Here is a 19,664-nt window from a genome sequence, read left to right as displayed (position 1 = left end):
TCTCTATCCCCTTTGTCCCTCACATTTCTTCGTCCTAGTGGTAAGGAAAAGCCTATATCAGTTTTCATCCTTTTATTCAGAATTATCATAATGTTAAAATATTCCTTTGAATGGTTACGATTCATAACTCAGAAGATTATTAATGTTTCTTTTAATCAACTAGCCCCTGAAGAACTAGACTGAAGTGGGAAAAGAGAGAAGAGTGGGATAGTCACAAAACCTACAAACTTTTCAGGATGGCAATACATCTGTGAAAAATAACAGTCCTGGACAATAATGTTAGATTCTTTTCATTTTTTATTAATTACAGCACAGAGAAAAGAGGCAAAATGTTTAAAGAAATTTGTGTTCTTTAGACAGAGGGTTGGTTTTACACCAACAGAAAAGAAAAACAGACGAATAAGCTCTAGGTCTTCATTTCTCTTTCTTTCTCTTATTCTCAGGGGGGGCTGAAAGACAAAAAGACAAATATAAGTACTGTTCATAAAACCGTATGAGTGTTTGAAATCTATTCAAATGAATGTTGAATTGCTTGGATTGTTATTCCTGTAATTTCCACCAAAGAAAATCCTTCAGCCTGTCCTGGACTCTGAATTCTTCTGTTGGGTTGGGGGCGAGGACACACCAATAATACCGTAAAGTCCTCTCTTTGTCTCTGATGTCATCAGTTCCTCAGGCTTCAAAGTCCCAAGGTTTTCATCATCACTCCTCAGAGTCACTTGCTTAACACCTACTTCTTACCTAAATTAATTACCAACAAAACAAGTGTCTTCTCAAAGTTAGACCTTTCAGAAGTAAATCTTGCCATTTAGGATGAAAACATATCACATCTTGAAAAGATCAAATTTACAGGAGATACGAAGTTGCTTCCTCACTTGGACACACAATATGTAGGTATTATCAGGTGGGCAAAGAGTAAGTGAAAACCTCGTAGTGGGGACAGACCTCATAGTCAGTTTGGAAAATATGAAGGTAATTCATGCTAGAAAATAGTTGGACAATTTGTTTTAAAAAAGTCCATACTCTCTTTTTAAATTTCCCCCAAAATACTACAACCAAAATGGGTGAAATATGTTTATATATAATATATATATTTTATATATGTATATATATAAGTCAATGTATATAAAGATCTTAGAACATGATTGGCACTGGTCTATATGGCTCTTGGTAAATGGTTGGTCAATCTTTGCTATTTTAATAGTAACTATTAAAATTGCTTTTTTTAAAATAAAAATTCAAAGTATAGTTACCTGAGATGCTTGTGATGGTGTTCTTTTAGACTAAGGCAGCTTGAGCTGTGGCAACAAGTTTTGGGCCCTGAATACAGAGAAATGACAGATTTGGAGAAAATATTAGCATCACTATTAGGATAAAAATTAACATTTATACAGCCATTTGTGATTACAAACTAATTTTACATGAATCGCATTCGTTAATTCCAGTTTAGTACTAGAATCTCTACAAGGAAGCTTCCTGACATCCATTGTTCCCAAAGGAATAAAAACATTACCTTCAAGTCATAGGGGGAATATTAAATGGTTCAGACATTAAATATAAACTTCCCCCATTAATCTACAAAACCAAACTCAGATTCAACCCAATCACAAACCAGCATTTTTCAAGAACATGTGCCAATAAATTAATGTTTTGGCTCAAAGACTTGAGCCTTACAAATACTTCTATCTATATTCATATACATCATAACTTTGGAAACAGAAAAAATACTACGAACATTTACTAATATGTTCCTGTGCAGCAGGAGATTAAAAATGAGGGCCATTTAAGTAATTTTGTCAGATAATTGTATGTGGAATAAGATTCTGGTCCTGAGTGTACAGAGTGTCCTTCAGATATATAAATGCCTAAGCCCCGGCCAGATCAAATGCAACAAGAAAGGAAATTAGCCATATTGCAATGAAGAGACTCCAGTACCTCCTCGGCAAAGCAGCCCTCTTTGTTTTCAGCTGCGCAGCACTTCTCTACAAAGGCTCCAAAATCCCCCATAACAGTTTTCAGTTGTTCCTCAGTTGCCTTGGGCTTGTGTTTCAACAGCTCAACAAGTGCACTGCATTTGAATGAAAACAAAACAACAACAAAAATCAGAAATAAGTTTACTTACATAAAGAAAGTAATGGAATGAGTAAACCGTGGGATTAAAAGGCACAGCGTAGGGAATATAGTCAGTGGTACTGTAATAGCATTGAATGGTGACAGATGGTAGCTACACTTGTGGTGAGCACACCATAATGTATAGACTTGTCAAATCACTGTTGTACACCTGAAAGTAATGTAACATTGCGTGTCAACTACACATTAATTTTTTTAAAAAAGGAAAAAGAAAAATGGAGATGGTAAGGACAGCTGTATTATTGTTTAAGATTATAAGTCTTGGAGCCTGGCAACTCTGAGCTGTGGCCCAGGCTTACCACTATAAGCTTTAATATTCTCATTTGCATAAGGAGGAGAATAAAAGCCACCTTCATAGAGTTGGTGGAAGGATTGAATGAGATAATCAATGTAAATTGTTCAACATCTATAGTATCAATAAATCTCAATAAATCAATAGACCTCTTTTCAGTAAGTCTCTGGAAAGGATATGTCATTGCATTTATACATTATTCAGATTTTAGAGGTTATACTGTATTAAAAAGAAAAAAAAGAGTTATGTCATATTGAATTGAATTTGCTAGTGATTTAAGAGCTAAAACTGATCCTTAAAAGTGTAATTATCTTGTTGGACTCCATTTAAAAAGTTTCTAATCTGAGAGTCTTTATATTTGGTCTGTGAAATTTACCCCTTCAGTTAATACTGGGGAGGCCATAGGTAATAAAACCACCCAAACTTAGGGGAGCTGGTGGTTCTCTTTCATTGACATCCACAGAGATAACAGTGCTAGATAGAGAAGGGTTTTGCGATGTTACTCATAAGTCTATGGCTATGATTAGAACCCCCGAGATGATAACTTTATGGTGCTAAATTTCATGTACTTCTAACCCCTGTGACAGCAATAGGGTATAAAGCCTCAGAACTCATTTTTCTATATATTTTTTACCCAAGTTGCATTCTCAAAAGTTATATGTTGAAGATTTGCCTTGCCTGTGGGTTGCCATAAAACAAACTTAAAATAACCATTCATGCCTAGAAATAAATTCTCCTATGATTTCTACTAACTAATTTGCTCTTTGTACAAATGCATCAGTTAATTATTCATCTTTTTCTACTGGACTTGTCTTAAGACATTATTCCACTGTAGCTTTTATCCACAAGATTATTCTGAATGATTTGTAGGCAAGATTTCAATATAGAGTTTTTTTGCTAAGAAAACAAAAAGCTATCCATTTTATTGTTGACATTTTTATCAGCTTCCTAAGACCAATATTTAAATACTATTTTCTAAAGAATATAATCACTATGTCAGAAAAAGTGACACATTTCAATTTACAATTCTCACTCTCAAGACTCTAAACACTTACAATAATGAAATACTACTCACGATTGTTTCTTGGCTTGTTTCTCAGCCTCAGGAAGTGTACATAAATCTGCATGGAAAGTGAATGTTTCAGCATTAAACTCTTTGGGAACATAGGTCTCATCGACTTCCAGAGCAGAAAAGCATGGTCGTCTGTTCACCAAGGACTCCGTGCAGCATTTGGTGACTCTCTCGCTCACTGGGGTCTTCTCGTGCAACACGCACAACCGGTTCAGGACCACGGACAGCTAAAGAACAGGTGGGAGAGCAGACACTCAAAAGAAGCATAATAAAAGTTTTCCATGAACTCCTACATTCCAGTGGACCCAAAGAAGTGCTATTTTTAACTAGCAATATCGAATCCAAGGTTGATTTGAGGAAGAGATTTGCTTCAGTTTAGAACTCCAGACAATAAGGGACTTTTTAAAGTATTTTCTCTTTATGTCTACATTTTAATAATAATTCACTTGAGAAAATAATTGGTTGAAATAATTTGACATGAGTCCTGAGATATGTATTGGAGCGGGAAGGAAACAGTCTTATATGGGTACATATTTTTAAAAGACCCCAAAGAATATGAAAATTTTTAAATGCCAGGATGAAATATTGAAAACTCATGGAATTTTTGTGAATTTATCATTTATCATCATACAAATCCTCATTAAGGATAATAGAGGTGACCAAGTCCTGGCTGCCACTACCAAATATACACACACATGCATGCACATATATGTTGGTTCCCCCCTGTTTCTGAAAGTTAGCTTTGTCCATATCTAAAGGCAAAAATTCATCATTATTAACTTATTATACTTAAAAGACTCACATAGTCTTCAGCACAGGACATTCTTTCTGATTCAGGTTTCTTACAACATTTGGTGCCCACTTTTCCTAGTTTTCTTGAGACCTCCACAAGAGTTGGAGTTGACACTTGGGGTACTTTCTTGGTGTAACGAACTAAGAGCCTGTAACAAAATAGTTCATGTGTTTTCAGCCAGGCAAGAAACTGTCTTTCTCTAACATAGTAGGTCAAGCAGAGAACACTTAGGCAAAATTAGCTAAAATGACTTTCCATCCATGAAATCATCTTTCTTTCTGGGTTGATTGAATAGTATGGGGGAAGACCTTGTCCTGAGTAACTAGTTAAGCTTATCTTTGTTTCCACCTGTGCTGTATCATCTTAGAAAAGTGACATATTATAATTCAGTAATATTAATACATTTATTTATTGCTTCTTTCTTTCCATAAAACCTACTGAGTTCTTTTTTTAAAATTATTTTTAATAATATTTTTTATTATATTATGTTAGTCACCTACTGAGCTCTTAATATATATCAGCACCATGCTAAATTTGAAAGGTATGTATAAGTTTTCTCATCTATAAAGTGGGAAAAATCATATCTGACACATAGGGATGGTGCAAGTATTAAATTAGAATAAAGTATGCAATCAACCTGGCATGGTATCTAGCACATAATAACCACTTACTAAGAATTCTAATCACCACTGAAAGTCATGTATGACTGAATCTACTCAAAGAAAGAGAAGATATCTGATTCACTGTTGTTATCCCTAGCACCCATAGTCAGAAGAGTGCTAACATATGTAAACCAAACAATAAATATCTACTGAATGATGTGTCTCTTGTCTTTACCTCCATAGATAAGGCTCTATGTGGATCAGGACATTAGTCCATCAGCTTATATATTACTTCTTGAGCTACTATTATTCAAAGCCTACCATTTCCTCCTTTTAAAGCACTGCTGCATTTTGTTTGCCCATAAGCTATTCCTTAGCCTTCAAGGGGCATCCTCAGTTCCTACATTCCACGATTTGCTATTTTCCTTTCCAATCTCAAGAGGCCAATTTTTTTAGACTGCACTCAAATATAGGACTCTCCATCCCATTAACCATCTTATCTCACCCTCTCTAGTCTTTCTTGATGGAGAGAGATTAAAAGTATACACTGTATTTTCATGATTCAAATTTCAATGATAGGTGGTATATATATTAAGTCTTAAATAATTAGAAATCGATCAAGAAAAAAATCAGCTGATAAACTAAAATACTTACGCATTTTGGAAGGCATACTCTCCAAGTTTTTCAAAAAGTTCGCAGTTTGATTTGACTAAATTCTGAGGCTCTTCCACGAGAGGTTTAAATTCATCAAGCTGAAAGATAAAAGCATTGTGTCGATGGAACTCCACCTGAGGGCCGCATGCAGGTTCTTTTTCACCGCTCTAGGCAGAATGAGATCCTTCTTCCCTTCTGCCCAAAGTCATGTAATTAGATCTTTGATGCCAAAGCTATCACGATATGTCCAGACTGTTTATTTTATTTGGTGAGGGTGTGTAGTGTAAGAGATTAAGACTACTCAGGCTCCAGTGTGCGACTGCTGGTGTTTAAGCCGGGCCATCTGACCCATTTTCTAATTGTGTAATTATACCTCTTATCTCCAAGCTTCAGAACCCTTACCACTAAAATGGGGATTAACAAAAACGAAGGGAGAAAAAGAAAAAGAAAGAAAGAAAATGGGGATAAAGATGGTATTCACCTCAAGAATTGTTCTACAAACCACCTGAAGCTAATGAAATTAAAACAGTGCCTGGCAGATAATAAAAGCTTAATAAATAATGACTACGACTGTATCATTATTATTAAGCCATTTCTCCATCTGGATTCTGAGCTCCCTGAGATTAGAGATTTTACCTTGGTCATCAGCTCCAGTATGGTGCCCAGCATACAGTAGATTCTTGATAGAGGAAAGAATGACTTTCCTGTGATTCTGAAGTTTGGAAACCACTATATATGCCAGGAGTGTTAAATATCTTAAACATGTTAAAAATCCTCTTAAAGCATAGCTAAGTATGGCAAAAATCCTCAAGGTTTCCTCGCCTTATTTAATGTCTTGTAAAACAATTCCTACACTTTTTTTTCCCCAATATTGGAAAATATTCTAAATGAATAGATTTCACAATCTTCCTTAAGATGCTAATTCTTGATATTTGATAAATCTTGGAATCCAGTTAACTTTATACCTAAGTTAAGTCTCTTAACTAACATTTCAATTTTTCTTGTTTTGTCCTTAGGAGTGTAAAAAAGAAAGCATGGTCAAGATTCTGTGAAATTAGAGAGTGCTCCCTTCAGATCTTTCTTTTCTAGGCTATTCTAGGTCTTATTAACCATTCCATTTAAAGCTGTAATGTTTAAGGGCACTGAAATGAAACCATGTCAAAAAAAGATCTAAATTGCACTATGTAGGAATTCACCTTCTTGGATTACTTTCCTTTCTCGTTATTGTGGATCCGCAGCCGGAGCGCTACATTGTTGCCCTTTGAGAAACCTACCACTTTGCTGTAGCACGTGGGAGGGTCATCGGTGGCACAGCACTTCTCCAGAGTGGCTTCATATTCCTTGGCAAGTCTCAACAGCAAAGAGACAGAGTACTCAGGGTGCCTTCTTGAGTATTCATACAAAAACCTAATTCAGATGAAAATAAAATGGATTGCATTGGACAAATGAGCAAGAAAGACCACATAACTCACCTCAAGAGTAACTCCTATCCCAAAGGTCTGAATTTGACTAGACCCCATGCAGGGAAGCTTAGTGGCTAAGGGGTTGCAGTTCAGAATTAAAGCTACTTGCATTCGAATCCTGCCTCTGCCACTTAGTTTACTATATCACCTTGAGCAACTTATTAAAACCATCACAGCCTTAGTGGCCTTCTCTGTTCAATGTGGGTAATAACAGTACTTATCTCATAAGATGGGTTGTGGGAAATACATGACATAATCTATGCAAAGCACACACTGTCGGGCACATAGTAAAGGTTTGCTGAGTGACACCTATTATTATTATGTATACTTTTTATAATTTGGACTATACCCCAAAGGGGTTCTGATAGATAAATAGAGACATATTCATAAATTGTTCTTTTTCATCTTTGTATGAGTGAAATCTTGAAGGGTACACAATTGTGTAAAATGTATTAGTACACATTACACTATTATAATCCAACAATAAAAATGCAAAGTTTATCACCACACTTACTGACTATATATAATCATTTAGTCACTAAATTTCATACTGCCCTGCCATGCTACTGTACTTCTGGTCTGTTCAACCAAATATAAAGCACCTGGTAGCAGACTGCATACTTCCTCTTATACTTCCTTATATAAATAGATAAATGTTAGGTAGATAGATAGATACAGAAATACAGAGATATTAAATGTACTACGTATATTCACACATATCTATTGTAGTAAGTTCAAGAAATACTCTTTGAATTAATAAATAAATGAATACTATGTATATAATTTATGTATACACAAAATGTTCCTAGAGGTATTTCCAGAAATATCCCTAAGGAGAAAATGAATGGGGTTGTAATAAAGATAGAAAATTTTATTTCTTCTCTTCTCTAGTATCTTCTCTACTGATTGAGTTTTTGCCATAAGCATGTATTAACTTATAATAATTTTTTAAAACTAATTAATTTTTCCCCCAAAATTTAAAAGCTAGGAGAGGGAAGAATAAAGAAACATTGTAGACAACATGGAAATTGTAACAATGTCAAAGGAAAGCCTAGTTTATCTTCTCGAATCCTGAGGCCATATAAAAGCTATAGAAGGATTATTCCTTATCCACTTACGTGCCAAGGAACACATCTTTTGCCTCCTGATAGTTTTTGCAAACCTCCTTATCTTCAACAAAATCAGCAGCTAACGGGGGCAGGTCACCAGGCAACTCATCTCTTTCCACTTCAGAGAGGCACTGGGATTTTTCCAACACAGGCTTATCACAGCATTCCTTCAGTTTACTGGAGATTGAATCCTGATTTTCACACATATACTTGGCCAGATCCGCCTATAAGCAAGTTGACAAAAAATTTTCAATGTAAATTGACATCACTGCACTTTCTCCCCAGACCTTTATTATGTTGGTAAAATATGTTTATTGTATTTAAGACCATACACATACCATCATGACTTCTATGAATACCTCAGTCCATGTTCCTAAGAACAGAGCCTCAGAACTACTAAAATATTTCCACTTAATTACAAAAGACGGGTCAGTAACAGGGGCCCATCTCAGTTACTATTAATTTTATACTTCGACTGTCAAGGCATTTAAGTTTCTAAATTAAAACTCAGTACTATTTTTCCAAAGAGTCCCCTCAGGCATTTTGAAACCAAATAACTAAATAAAATGTGAGAGATCTTTGAAAAATTAGTCAAGACCATAGTCATGGGCCCTACTTACACACGTGAAATCTTTGCCTTAAATTTTCCAGAAAGTATTCTGAGAGATTAAGATGCTGGTATTTGGTCATATTTTTAAGTTTACAGAAAAGTGATATCATGCTAAATATTTGTATAGTTAACACAGATGGTTAACTAAGAGAGAATATAAAGGGAGGAAAATTACATAATTTCTGAAGATCTCTTCAGGTAGTAGCCCTTCTCCCACTCCACCCACCTCCCAAAAATGTCTTCTTAGAAATCTCCCTTTGTAGCAGCTGTCCTACTTCCGTGTAAGCCTTTGTCCTCACAACATGACTGAAAGGGTTACAAAATAATGAATGTGTTTGTCAGACCATTTAGTGAGTGGGATAGCCAGGTTAAAAAAAGTACCACAAGGAAGGGAAAGAATTGAGCAGATTAGGCATAGAAAACAATCTCAACTCACTGTTGGCTTCACGGATAATACTAAGCAAATTCATCCTACCAACTGAAGCGTGTCAGTTACTAAAGAGCATACTGTGGATTCTTTACCCTGTCATCTGCACATTCAAGCAGGTCACCGTGGCAGCATTCCTTGTGGACTTTGGTAAGATCTGTCACCACCTTGGAAACCTCTGCAAAGTCAGCTTTGGGGAATCTCTGGCTCAGGCGAGCTACTGACCTAAAAAGAAAATTCCCCCATGAAAATACTATTAACATGCAGTATTTTATGCGAAAGCATTAGGAAAATACTACTCAAAACAAGAGAATTCAGGACAAAATAGCATATAGATATAATCTGTAAAATTCATTTGTTCTTATTCGAATGCTGGTTCTGAACCACATGGTTACCTGAGGGCAAAATGTTTCCTTAGGGCAGAATTAGCCATTGTAAGAGTGTGTGTGGTGGATAGAAGTCCAGTGATTCATAAAAGTGGAAATCAAAGTGAGATTCTAAAAGATGTGGAGAATCATCAGGTTTGGAGCCCAGACCTGGCTTCTAGATCTGGCTTTATCACTCATTAGCAGTGGGACACTAGGCAAATTACTTAGCCTCTCTGAACCTTGGCCTCTATACGTCACAAAAGCTTGCTAAACTAAAGGACTGATGTGAGGATTAAATTAGGTTAATCCGTAGGAGAGCATTTTATAAACTGGAACCAAGACATTGATCCAGCACGTCTAAGCTTTCTGACAACATGGAAGAGGCTAATATCCACATGCTTTTCCAAATCACGTCAGCATCTCCTAAATCGGATTAAAGCTTCTTCTCCCCCCAGACCAATCAACAGCCTGTTTAACTGCATATTATTTCATGTTGGGGTTGTTTTGTTTACTGATTTAGTTAGTTGATCTTGGTGGTAGTGTAGGGGGTAGGGATGGCAGGCAAAGATCACTCCAACGATGGTTTCTAGAGAGCTTGCAGGATGTGTATTATTTTCATTTTATCTCCTGTTGCTGTTGATTCATTGTTGACTAGCAAGTGAGGGATGAGGGAGAGGATTTTTCTTGGCTTAGAAAATTGAAGGATGCTCCTAGAACCAGCTAAGAAATATAAAAACAGAGACCCAGACAAAACCAAGAGATTAACAACAGAGCTAGAGCTATGAGAAAATGAGAACTAACCCTGATGGCTAAATTTAATTATCAGAACATAAAAGGACAAACATTTCCAGATAATTAGTGTTGTCTGGGGGGATAAAATTAAGTAGAAGACCCTGACAACTGCTCTATAAAAAGAGTGGATCATTAGAATAAGGTCCCTAGTTTTTCTAAATATGTGGGAGTTTAAATACCTGTCCTAGACAAAAAAAGATACCCTCTAAATTCTTTGACTACTTAGAAAAAATATGATTAAAAATAATGAGGAATTATCACTGATGTTCTGATTCTCACCACTGTTAAATTTCTACCTTTTAAACAACTAGAAAGATGCATGCGAAAGCACCACATAAAATGCCATAGAAATGTACATTTTTGTGGCTAACAGACACATGAAAAAATGTTCAAAATCATTAGCCATCAGGGAAATTCAAATCAAAACCACACTAAGATACCACCTTACGCCAGTTAGAATGGCAAAAATTGACAAGGCAAGAAAAAACAATTGCTGGAGAGGATGTGGAGAAAGGGGATCCCTCCTACATTGTTGGTGGGAATGCAGGTTGGTGCAGCCACTCTGGAAAACAGTGTGGAGGTCCCTTAAAAAGTTAAAAAGTGAGCTACCCTATGACCCAGCCATTGCAATACTGGGTATTTACCCCAAAGATACAGACATATGAAGAGAAGGGCCATATGCACCCCAATGTTCATAGCAGCATTGTCCACAATAGCTAAATCGTGGAAGGAACCGAGATGCCCTTCAACAGATGACTGGATTAAGAAGATGTGATCCATATATACAATGGAATATTACTCAGCTATCAGAAAGAACGAGTTCTCAACATTTGCTGCAACATGGACGGCACTGGAGGAGATAATGCTAAGTGAAATAAGTCAAGCAGAGAAAGACAACTATCATATGATGTCTCTCATCTGTGGAACATAAGAACTAGGAAGATCGGTAGGGGAAGAAAGGGATAAAGAAAGGGGGGGTCATCAGAAGGGGGAATGAAACATGAGAGACTATGGACTCTGAGAAACAAACTGAGGGCTTCAGAGGGGAGGGGGGTGGGGGAATGGGATAGACTGGTGATGGGTAGTAAGGAGGGCTCGTATTGCATGGTGCCCTGGGTGTTATATGCAACTAATGAATCATCAAACTTTACATCAGAAACCAGGGATGTACTGCATGGTGACTAACATAATATAATAAAAAAACATTAAAAAAAAAGAAATGTACATTTTTGTCAACTGAACCATAACCATTTACATCATTATAAAGATTCAAACAAAGTTTAAAATACCATGCTTTGAAGGCTCTATCTCCGAACTTCTGGAGGCTGGCACACTTGAATCTTTCTCTGGCAGATGAAACCAGTACTTTTTCCCTCAGAGCATCAATCTGCAAAAAAGAAATGATTTTGGAAAAATTAGAAAAGGAAATTCTACACAAAACACCCCTTTATAAGTTCAGATGAGACTGTGCCAAATTAAATTTTAAAGAAATAATTTACACCTAAATTCCCAAGGGCTCACTATTGGCAAATAATTATTTTTCTATGCCCAGGAGGAGCAAAAATCAGTCCGGTCCTACTGGAAGACTCTAGGTGATTAAGAACCAGAATGGCAGCATCGCCAGGGAAAAGGGAGCTGACAGGAAATGTGGAGCAGAGTCCATTAGTATACCAGAAAATATAACTTTGCTGACTTCTTAATTTTGCATATAATTTATCTCAACCCCTCCTCCACCAACTCTCACAACATCACTGAACTCCCTAGAAGAGGGAGGAAAGCTTTTTTGACCACGTAAAGAAGTTTGTATCAGAGATGTGAATTCCCTAAATCTAGCCATAAGATGCTCAAAGTCTGAGGTTGGTTATGAATTGGTCCTGCTAGTCTTCTGGGGAATACCTTGGGCGTCAGGCAGGCAGCCTTATCGGCAGCTTGGCAGCATTCGGCAAAAACTCCTTTATATTGTTGAGCATAGTAAAGCAGTTCTGGGGCATAAAAGTAAGGATGTCTTCTGGCAACTTCATACAGGTATCTACATTTTTAAAAAGAAAAATAGTAGTCATTTTTCTATAGCAAACAGTGGTATGGGAACAATTGTAATCAACATTCTCATCAAATTTACCAGTTAATCTCAATTTGCACACGATGACCTTGCTTTGCCATTCTGTAAGTCAGTGACAGGTTGAATTCTATATATAAATTATGTACATACATATGTATAAGTTATATATATATGCATACACATATACACACACATAGGTATAAAATAGTTAAACTTCGGTGATGCAATGTTTTTGACTAAAATGAAATCAATTCTGAGAATAACTAAATACATATCTTCATAATATTTTAACACAGGCCAATCTGTTTTGTTGTTTATGCAGATCACGTCCTGTTTCAATGAACTCCGAAAGATCTTTGATCCAATTTTTTCCATCATGGAGAATTTTGTAGTATCAAATATTATGACTGCTTTGAAAATTGTCATTAGAACAAAAGCTTCTAAGCCTTAATGTGGAGATTAATTTTTATTGTAGTAATGGTTAAAATAAGCCTCGACCTTTTTCATAATTTTTCATTTCGAAGTGTAAAAATCTGATGACTTACTTTCCCAAAAACCTCTGTTCGTTTTCCTGAAAGGCGGCGCACAGGGCATCAGGCTCCGGGGTCACCAGCGGAGGGAAGCCGGGGTTATCGTCCTTGTGCTTCAGGAAGCACTCATTTCTCTCGGGCTCTTGTTTCTCGCAGCAGTCAGCCAGCTCGCCGTACTTCTCACGAAGAGAAGCAACTGTACACAGTTTGTCTCCGAAGAGAGTGTGCTGGATGGGAGAGAGCAGGCTTCAGGTCACCGGGAGGGATTTTATTTTCTTTGTACCCAAAGAACAGTATAAAAAATTGAAAGCATCGGTAAACCTTAGTTAGGACATCATGTACACATACACTTTTTTCCTCAGATTTAGAGCGTTTGCCTTGATTTGACCATCTATGGGATTTTCGTAAGACTTGACCATCACCCAACTACTTGGGGTGGGTACAACAGAAGAGCAACCCGAAGGAATGAACACGGCTCCTATTTCTACCTAACGCTACGGGCTAGGAGAGCTGATAAAAAAAAAAAAAAAAAAAAAAAATCAAGGGAAAATAATCCTCTAAGTAGCAAGCAGGTGAATTCATGTTAGGGAAGAAAATATTCAGATAGTTTCTCATTTGATCTTCTTCTTCTTTCCGAAAGGTCCACCTTTTAAGTAGATACCATTCAAAAACTGAGGAGTAACACAATTTACTGTATATTAATTATTACGTTAAAATATAGATCTTTTTTTATTCTAGAAACATTTGCCTCAAAACACGTTTGTTCCAGTGTATTGTTTCTGTCCCCATTAATTTTTATTATGAAAGCAATTGGATCTTCAGGGAAAATATACTGCTGAAGACAGAACTTATTAATACTTTTTTTCTGAAAAATACATTTTTAAAAATTCATATTTACGGCCATAACTCTGTGTTAAAAATATCGAGTTAAAGTACTGATTTTACCTTGATGGAGAGATACATAGAGAGAAAGAAATAAGAGGGGGAAAAGTTTCAGTGATAAATAAAGACTGGCCTTGCCCCGGAAAGGTATACATATACAGGTTGAGTGGTGAGAGAAACATAAACCTCTCCCTGAATTGAAAACCTATGTAGAAATACCAAAAGTTGAAAGTCTTTCAAAATGAATAAATGCCCTGATTTTTTATTCTATGTAAAAATGTAACTATCCCTAAAATGAGGACTATATAACTGTACTATTATTTTACCTAAGAACCAAAATCAACACAGAAATCAGATGAGTGTCTCCGGAAGATGTGCTCTCACTGTTAGCTTCCATGAAAAGAAATCAAACCTCAAATTTTAAAAAGAGACTTTTCCAAATCACAAATTTCCATTTAAATACATTGTAACTGTTGTGTGTAGTCTTCATACAGAAATGTTTTTAAAAATGTGGGTATAGCTAGAACATTTCTGTCACAGAAGAAACGATGGCTATCCCCACTTTTGAGACTTGCTTATGAATTAACAATTGAGGAAACAAAAGTGGGATTGTTTTTCCTTTGAAATATTAGGATTACTTACAGGAAGAAGAAATAGTTCTCAAAATCAGAATGTACTTACAAGGGATTTGTCACAGTCAGCCCCTGACTGGTCAGCAGCACAACCTTTTGCAAACTCAGTCACTTCCTTTGCTAATTTCACATGATCTTCAAATGGGCACTGCTGGAGATACTGAGAAAAGGCAACCAGCACCCTGAAACAAAGGACATAGAAAAATGTAAGTTGGGGCATCTGGGCGGCTCAGCCGGTTAAGCGTCTGCCTTCAGCTCAGGTCATGATCCCAGGGTCCTGGAGTTGAGCCCTGCATTGGGCTCCTTGCTCATCGGGAGTCTGCTTCTCCCTCCCTCTACTCCTCCCCCTCCCTGTGCTCTCTCTCTCTCTCTCTCAAATAAATAAATAAATAAATAAATAAAATCTTTTTTAAAAAAGAAAAATGTAACAAGGTGAAATGTTAACATAAAGCAGCTTGCTATGCTGGACAGCAAACTGTGTCTATATATGTTCCATATTTTATACACCTCACTATCAGCCAGAAAGTTTATTCACATCCGCTGTCATCTGACGCTTAACCAGGCATATGTGGCTTTTTGGGCAAAGAGTTTAAACACATTTTAAATACATGTGTGCATGTGTCAGGAGATGCACAAACATAGAGCAGGCAGGTGAAATGTATTCTAAATAAATCTAATTATTAAGACTAGGGACATTATATAGGCTCTCTGACTATTTAAAACAAAAAAACAAAAACCACACACACCTCTCATTTAATCAGGCAGTAGCATGAGATTGACATTTAAAAAGGAAACCGTTTTCTCATTTTGTACAAGATTAAAAAGTATTAAAATGCTCTCAAGAAACCACAGAGCTATTCGCTAGTAAAGGAATTCAGTAAGTGAGCTGCAAAAGGAACCATATATTCAAGTCTCTCTCACCATGCAGGTTATGGAAGAGTTCCAGAACTACACTGTTCAATACGGTAGCCAGTAACCACCTGTGGTCAGTGGCTACCGTATTGAACCGCACTGATATAGAATATTTCCATCAATGCAGAAAATTCTATTGGATAGGATGGTTCTAAAAACCAGACTCTGATGACAGGGGAATATAAGAACTTCAGAGTAATAACCCAGACTATTAGAAACATTAAATTTGACTGTTCTGGATTTTAACTTACAGGCCTCTGAAATGTTCTTCTCCCAAATCATTGTATCGATGTGCAATCTCACTCTGTTCTGCAGAGGAAAAAAGAAAAAAACAAAACCGATTTGTTTACATTCTAAAGGAAACAACTTAGTTATGATGTTACTTTTTGTGTTTCTCTCCATGTGACTTAGGTATTCATTTGCTCCAAAATATTGGCCTTGGATCCCTACAGAAAATCTTGGGATGATGCTGAACTATTTCTTCTGCATTAAAACAGACTAGTTATTCAATCACCATGATACTATTTGAAAAGTCATTAAATACTTATAGCTTTATATTCTAACTTGGATAAGATCTAATGCTCTTGTGGTGTCTATTAACAGTTTCTGAGAGGACAGTCTGAAATAAAAAATATAAATACAAGTTCTATTTATAAGATTAACACCATAGGCTTTTGTTTATTTATAAATCAAGGGGCAATAGCTTTTGGGAATGTAGAGCTATGAATTCTAACATCAACTATATTCGGTGAAGTTTAAGTCACTCTGCTTAAGTTCCTTCAAGTGCAGAAGGAAGTTACAGCTACTAAACAATTCTCACCTTTTTTTTTTACCTAGAATGTTAGAAATATATTAATAAGATAACTTCCTGAACGGCTGGGTGGCTCAGTAAGTTAAGCCTCTGCCACCAGCTCAGGTCATGATCTCAGGGTCCCGGGCTGCTCAGTGGGGAGTCTGTTTTTCCTTCTCCCTCTGCCTGCCCCCCGCTGGGGCTCTCTCTCTCTCTCTGTCTCTTTCAAACAAATAAATAAAATCTTTAAAAAAAATTTCTTGAGGGATCACAAATACAAAAATCATCACTATCTAGAAATAAATGCTAAAAGAAAACACTTCCTTCAAGATGCAGGGTTTTCTAAAATTTTCTCTTACTAGGAAAATAAAGTAAAAGTTGAACAATAGGAAAATAGAATTCTTACGTGCTTCTCGACGAGTCACGCCCCTGGAATAAGCAGAGCTAAAGAGAAAGAGGAGGGAAATAAAAGTTACCCACTTCATTTTGCCAAATGCTTGTGGGGTTGATAGAAGAGAAAAGGTAGGACGAACAGAGGGAAATTCGCACTAATATACTTCTTTAACCAATAATTGTAGATTATTAACCAGACTCATCTTTGTATTTCATTGGACCCCGACTGATTACAAAATTCATATTATTCTTGCCAAAAAAAATTGTTTGACTAAATCCATTGCGTATGTTTGCCATCTGGAACTGTTTTCTCCACAAGACCTTGTCAATTCATTAGTTATGTAAAACATCTTATCAAATTTTACATAAGAGTTTAAACGATTTGTCCCTATTATTCATTACCATGTTCTTTATCTGTGATTTACCATTTGACATTTTAGTTTTTAATATTTGCAAAATTCTAACCAAACCAATGATTTATCTTGGAAATAAGACTTACTAAAAGAGCTAGGGTTTGAACTGTATCTATTGTTAATTCCAGGTACACTTTTGTCAATAAGTAATGAAAAATTCACACATGCGCGTGTACACACACACACCACACACACGGGCTTCCATGTCTTTTTCACTCTCCTAAAATTGTTCTAAAAAAAGCTGACGTTGCCTCAAATGCAAACTAAGAAAACCCACAGGAATAAAAACAACGAAAATGGTTGTTCAGAGGTCCCATCCCAGCTCTGGCCCACATGTGATTCAGGTCCTGTGGTAGGGTACTTAGATGTAATGTGGGCCTATCTCATGGAATTTTCAGTTAAGGAGACATGGGGAAGAAAATGGATGCAATGACAGTAAGGCCAAACTTTGCCATAAAAATATATATAGGATAGGAGCGTCCGGGTGGCTCAATCGGTTAAGTGTCCAACCCTTGATCTCAGCTCGGATTTTGATCTCAGGGTTGTGAGTTCAAGCACCGTGCTGGGGTCCACACTAGACATGGAGCCTACTAAAAAAAATACATAAAAACACACACACACACACACATATATACAGGTTGAACCTTGATTATAGCTCTTGAGGTTATAAGAATCCTAAACTTCCACCAGGTATCATATTCTTTCCATCCCTGCTCATACTTTTTTCCTTTCTCCCTTTAAATTAAAAAAAAAGTCATATGCTCTTCTTTAATGTTACTTTTTACTTCAAAATAAATTTAACATTATGTCTGAAAACAAAGGAAAGCAAAGATTATTTTCAAAAATGTTTTTCAAACTGCTTCCCTTACTCTCTCCACCCAAGATTTTGATCTCTACCTATGAAGAGCTACTCTATCTCTGTTCTTTTGCTTTGAAGATAAAGAACCACAAATTTCAACCAGGAGGAAAATTGACTTTCTCTGATACTACAAAACAATAATTAGTTTCAAGCCAGTCATTTCACTTAATTAAATAACTGAGTCAGTCAAAACTAACTGTCAAGTGCCCTATGACACATGGATGCACGGAGACTAACAAATACTAAAGAGAGCATTACCTTTTTTATTCAGTCACATGATAAAAGAAATATAATTTCCATGATCATACTTTATTTTATGTCATTTTCAGGTATGGGTGTTAATTAAATAATCAAACACAGAAGAGACTATAGGTACATAGAAGATAGGCGATAATAGGTGATATAGATAGATAGATAGCTAGATAGATAGATAGATAGACAGATAGATAGATAGACAGATGATATAGATGGAGTTTTCTTGAGTAGCACATGGGAATCCTGAATAATGGAGCTCGACTTGTCTTTCATGCTACAGATGAAAGTAATACAAGAATGTCTGTCTGCGGAATTATTCCTGTTGGAGAAAACTATTTTGTTTACGTCTGAAAGCCTATGTTAGAAGAGAAAAAAGGATACTATTCTAACTTTCTAACTTTGCAAATAGAAAAAATAATTCCTTCTTTTGTAAATTACATTTTATTTTATTTTATTTTATTTTATTTTATTTTATTTTATTTTTTGGCTTCTGAGAAAGAGTGGGCATCTTTTATTTGAAGTCAGTGTCCAACCCCAGGTTTTCTTTATATAAATCCTGAGGAAGTCTTGATCAAACATGCTATTCTTATCATTGGACATAATTGTATTGCTAATTCACAAAATCAGGCCTTTGTCATGCACACATATACTTTGTGCATGTTCTTTCATTTAACAAATGAAAATAATACTAGTCTCACCATCTATTTTGCACAGCAATACTATATTGCAATACAATGGTAAATGTAGAACACCAAAAAAAAAAAAAAAATCAAATTCATCATTGTTCTAGAAACTTAGAATTGATTTTCCTATATTTAATGAAGATCCCATAGTTTTCAATCCCATAATTTCAAATAAAAAATTGAAAACACCTGAATTTTTCCTTACAGTACCAATAAGATATTTCCATGGTTGTATCCTTATTAGAGATTAGTAGATGGTTGAGAAATTAAAATATTTAATTCTTAACACTATCTGCATGTTTAAAATCCATCTTAATTAATAAGAAACGCTTGAACATTTATGTTTTGTGGATTCCCAGAGTAAGAGTTCCTATATTTATCTTCTATTTTCAGCATGTACATTCTATACTGAAAGAACTGAAACCACATCATTGTTAGTTATTTCTAAATATTCTGTTCTTCAAGCTTTTAAACTCTTATGTTTAGTTAGTCATCAAAGGATTCTGGCATGAGAGTAAATGTAAATGTTTAAACCAGGAGTTATAAATATGGTCTACAGAATCTAGATTCTAAGTAAATAGGAAACTAGCTCCAGTGACTTTTAAATGTTCTCCCATTTTTGTGGAAGGAGTTTAAAAAGAGAGAGTCATTAAGATAATTACTTCATATGGAAAGAATAATAACATACTGATCATTTAAAAGAGAAAACACAGCTCATTTGAAATATAAATATAACTGGGAATTAAATCTGAGTCTTAATCCCTTCTATGCTTTGCTTTTTTTTTTGGACAGGATAGAAAAGGCACAGTTTTGAAGCATATGAACAATTTCCTTGATCTAGTCCCTCACTTCCTTGTCACCTTAATCATAACCTTAAACCTATGCCTTTTTACTACCCTCTGGATTCCAGAAGCTTCTCAGCAAGTCATTCAAACCAGGTTTCC

At 35.8% G+C, this 19,664-nt stretch overlaps 1 protein-coding gene across 1 annotated transcript; it reads right to left on the bottom strand.

The window, feature by feature from the left end:
- Positions 1-282: 282 nt before the first annotated feature.
- On the bottom strand, positions 283-18,806 carry ALB (albumin). Its single transcript, XM_026509991.4, has 15 exons — positions 16,524-18,806; positions 15,579-15,636; positions 14,465-14,597; positions 12,917-13,128; positions 12,209-12,341; positions 11,602-11,699; positions 9,248-9,377; positions 8,125-8,339; positions 6,818-6,950; positions 5,544-5,641; positions 4,297-4,435; positions 3,498-3,721; positions 1,936-2,068; positions 1,254-1,320; positions 283-449 (listed from the first exon to the last, which is right to left on the bottom strand). Exons 1-14 carry the CDS (start codon positions 16,600-16,602, stop codon positions 1,279-1,281), a joined length of 1,827 nt encoding a protein of 608 aa, XP_026365776.1. The 5' UTR covers positions 16,603-18,806; the 3' UTR covers positions 283-449; positions 1,254-1,278.
- Between the last annotated feature and the right edge of the window lie 858 nt (positions 18,807-19,664).

This window comes from Ursus arctos, unplaced genomic scaffold, assembly GCF_023065955.2.
Source record: "Ursus arctos isolate Adak ecotype North America unplaced genomic scaffold, UrsArc2.0 scaffold_9, whole genome shotgun sequence".
Classification (NCBI taxonomy): domain Eukaryota; kingdom Metazoa; phylum Chordata; class Mammalia; order Carnivora; family Ursidae; genus Ursus; species Ursus arctos.
Note: the sequence above shows the minus strand (reverse complement) of the source record. Positions and strands in the feature narration are given on the sequence as shown.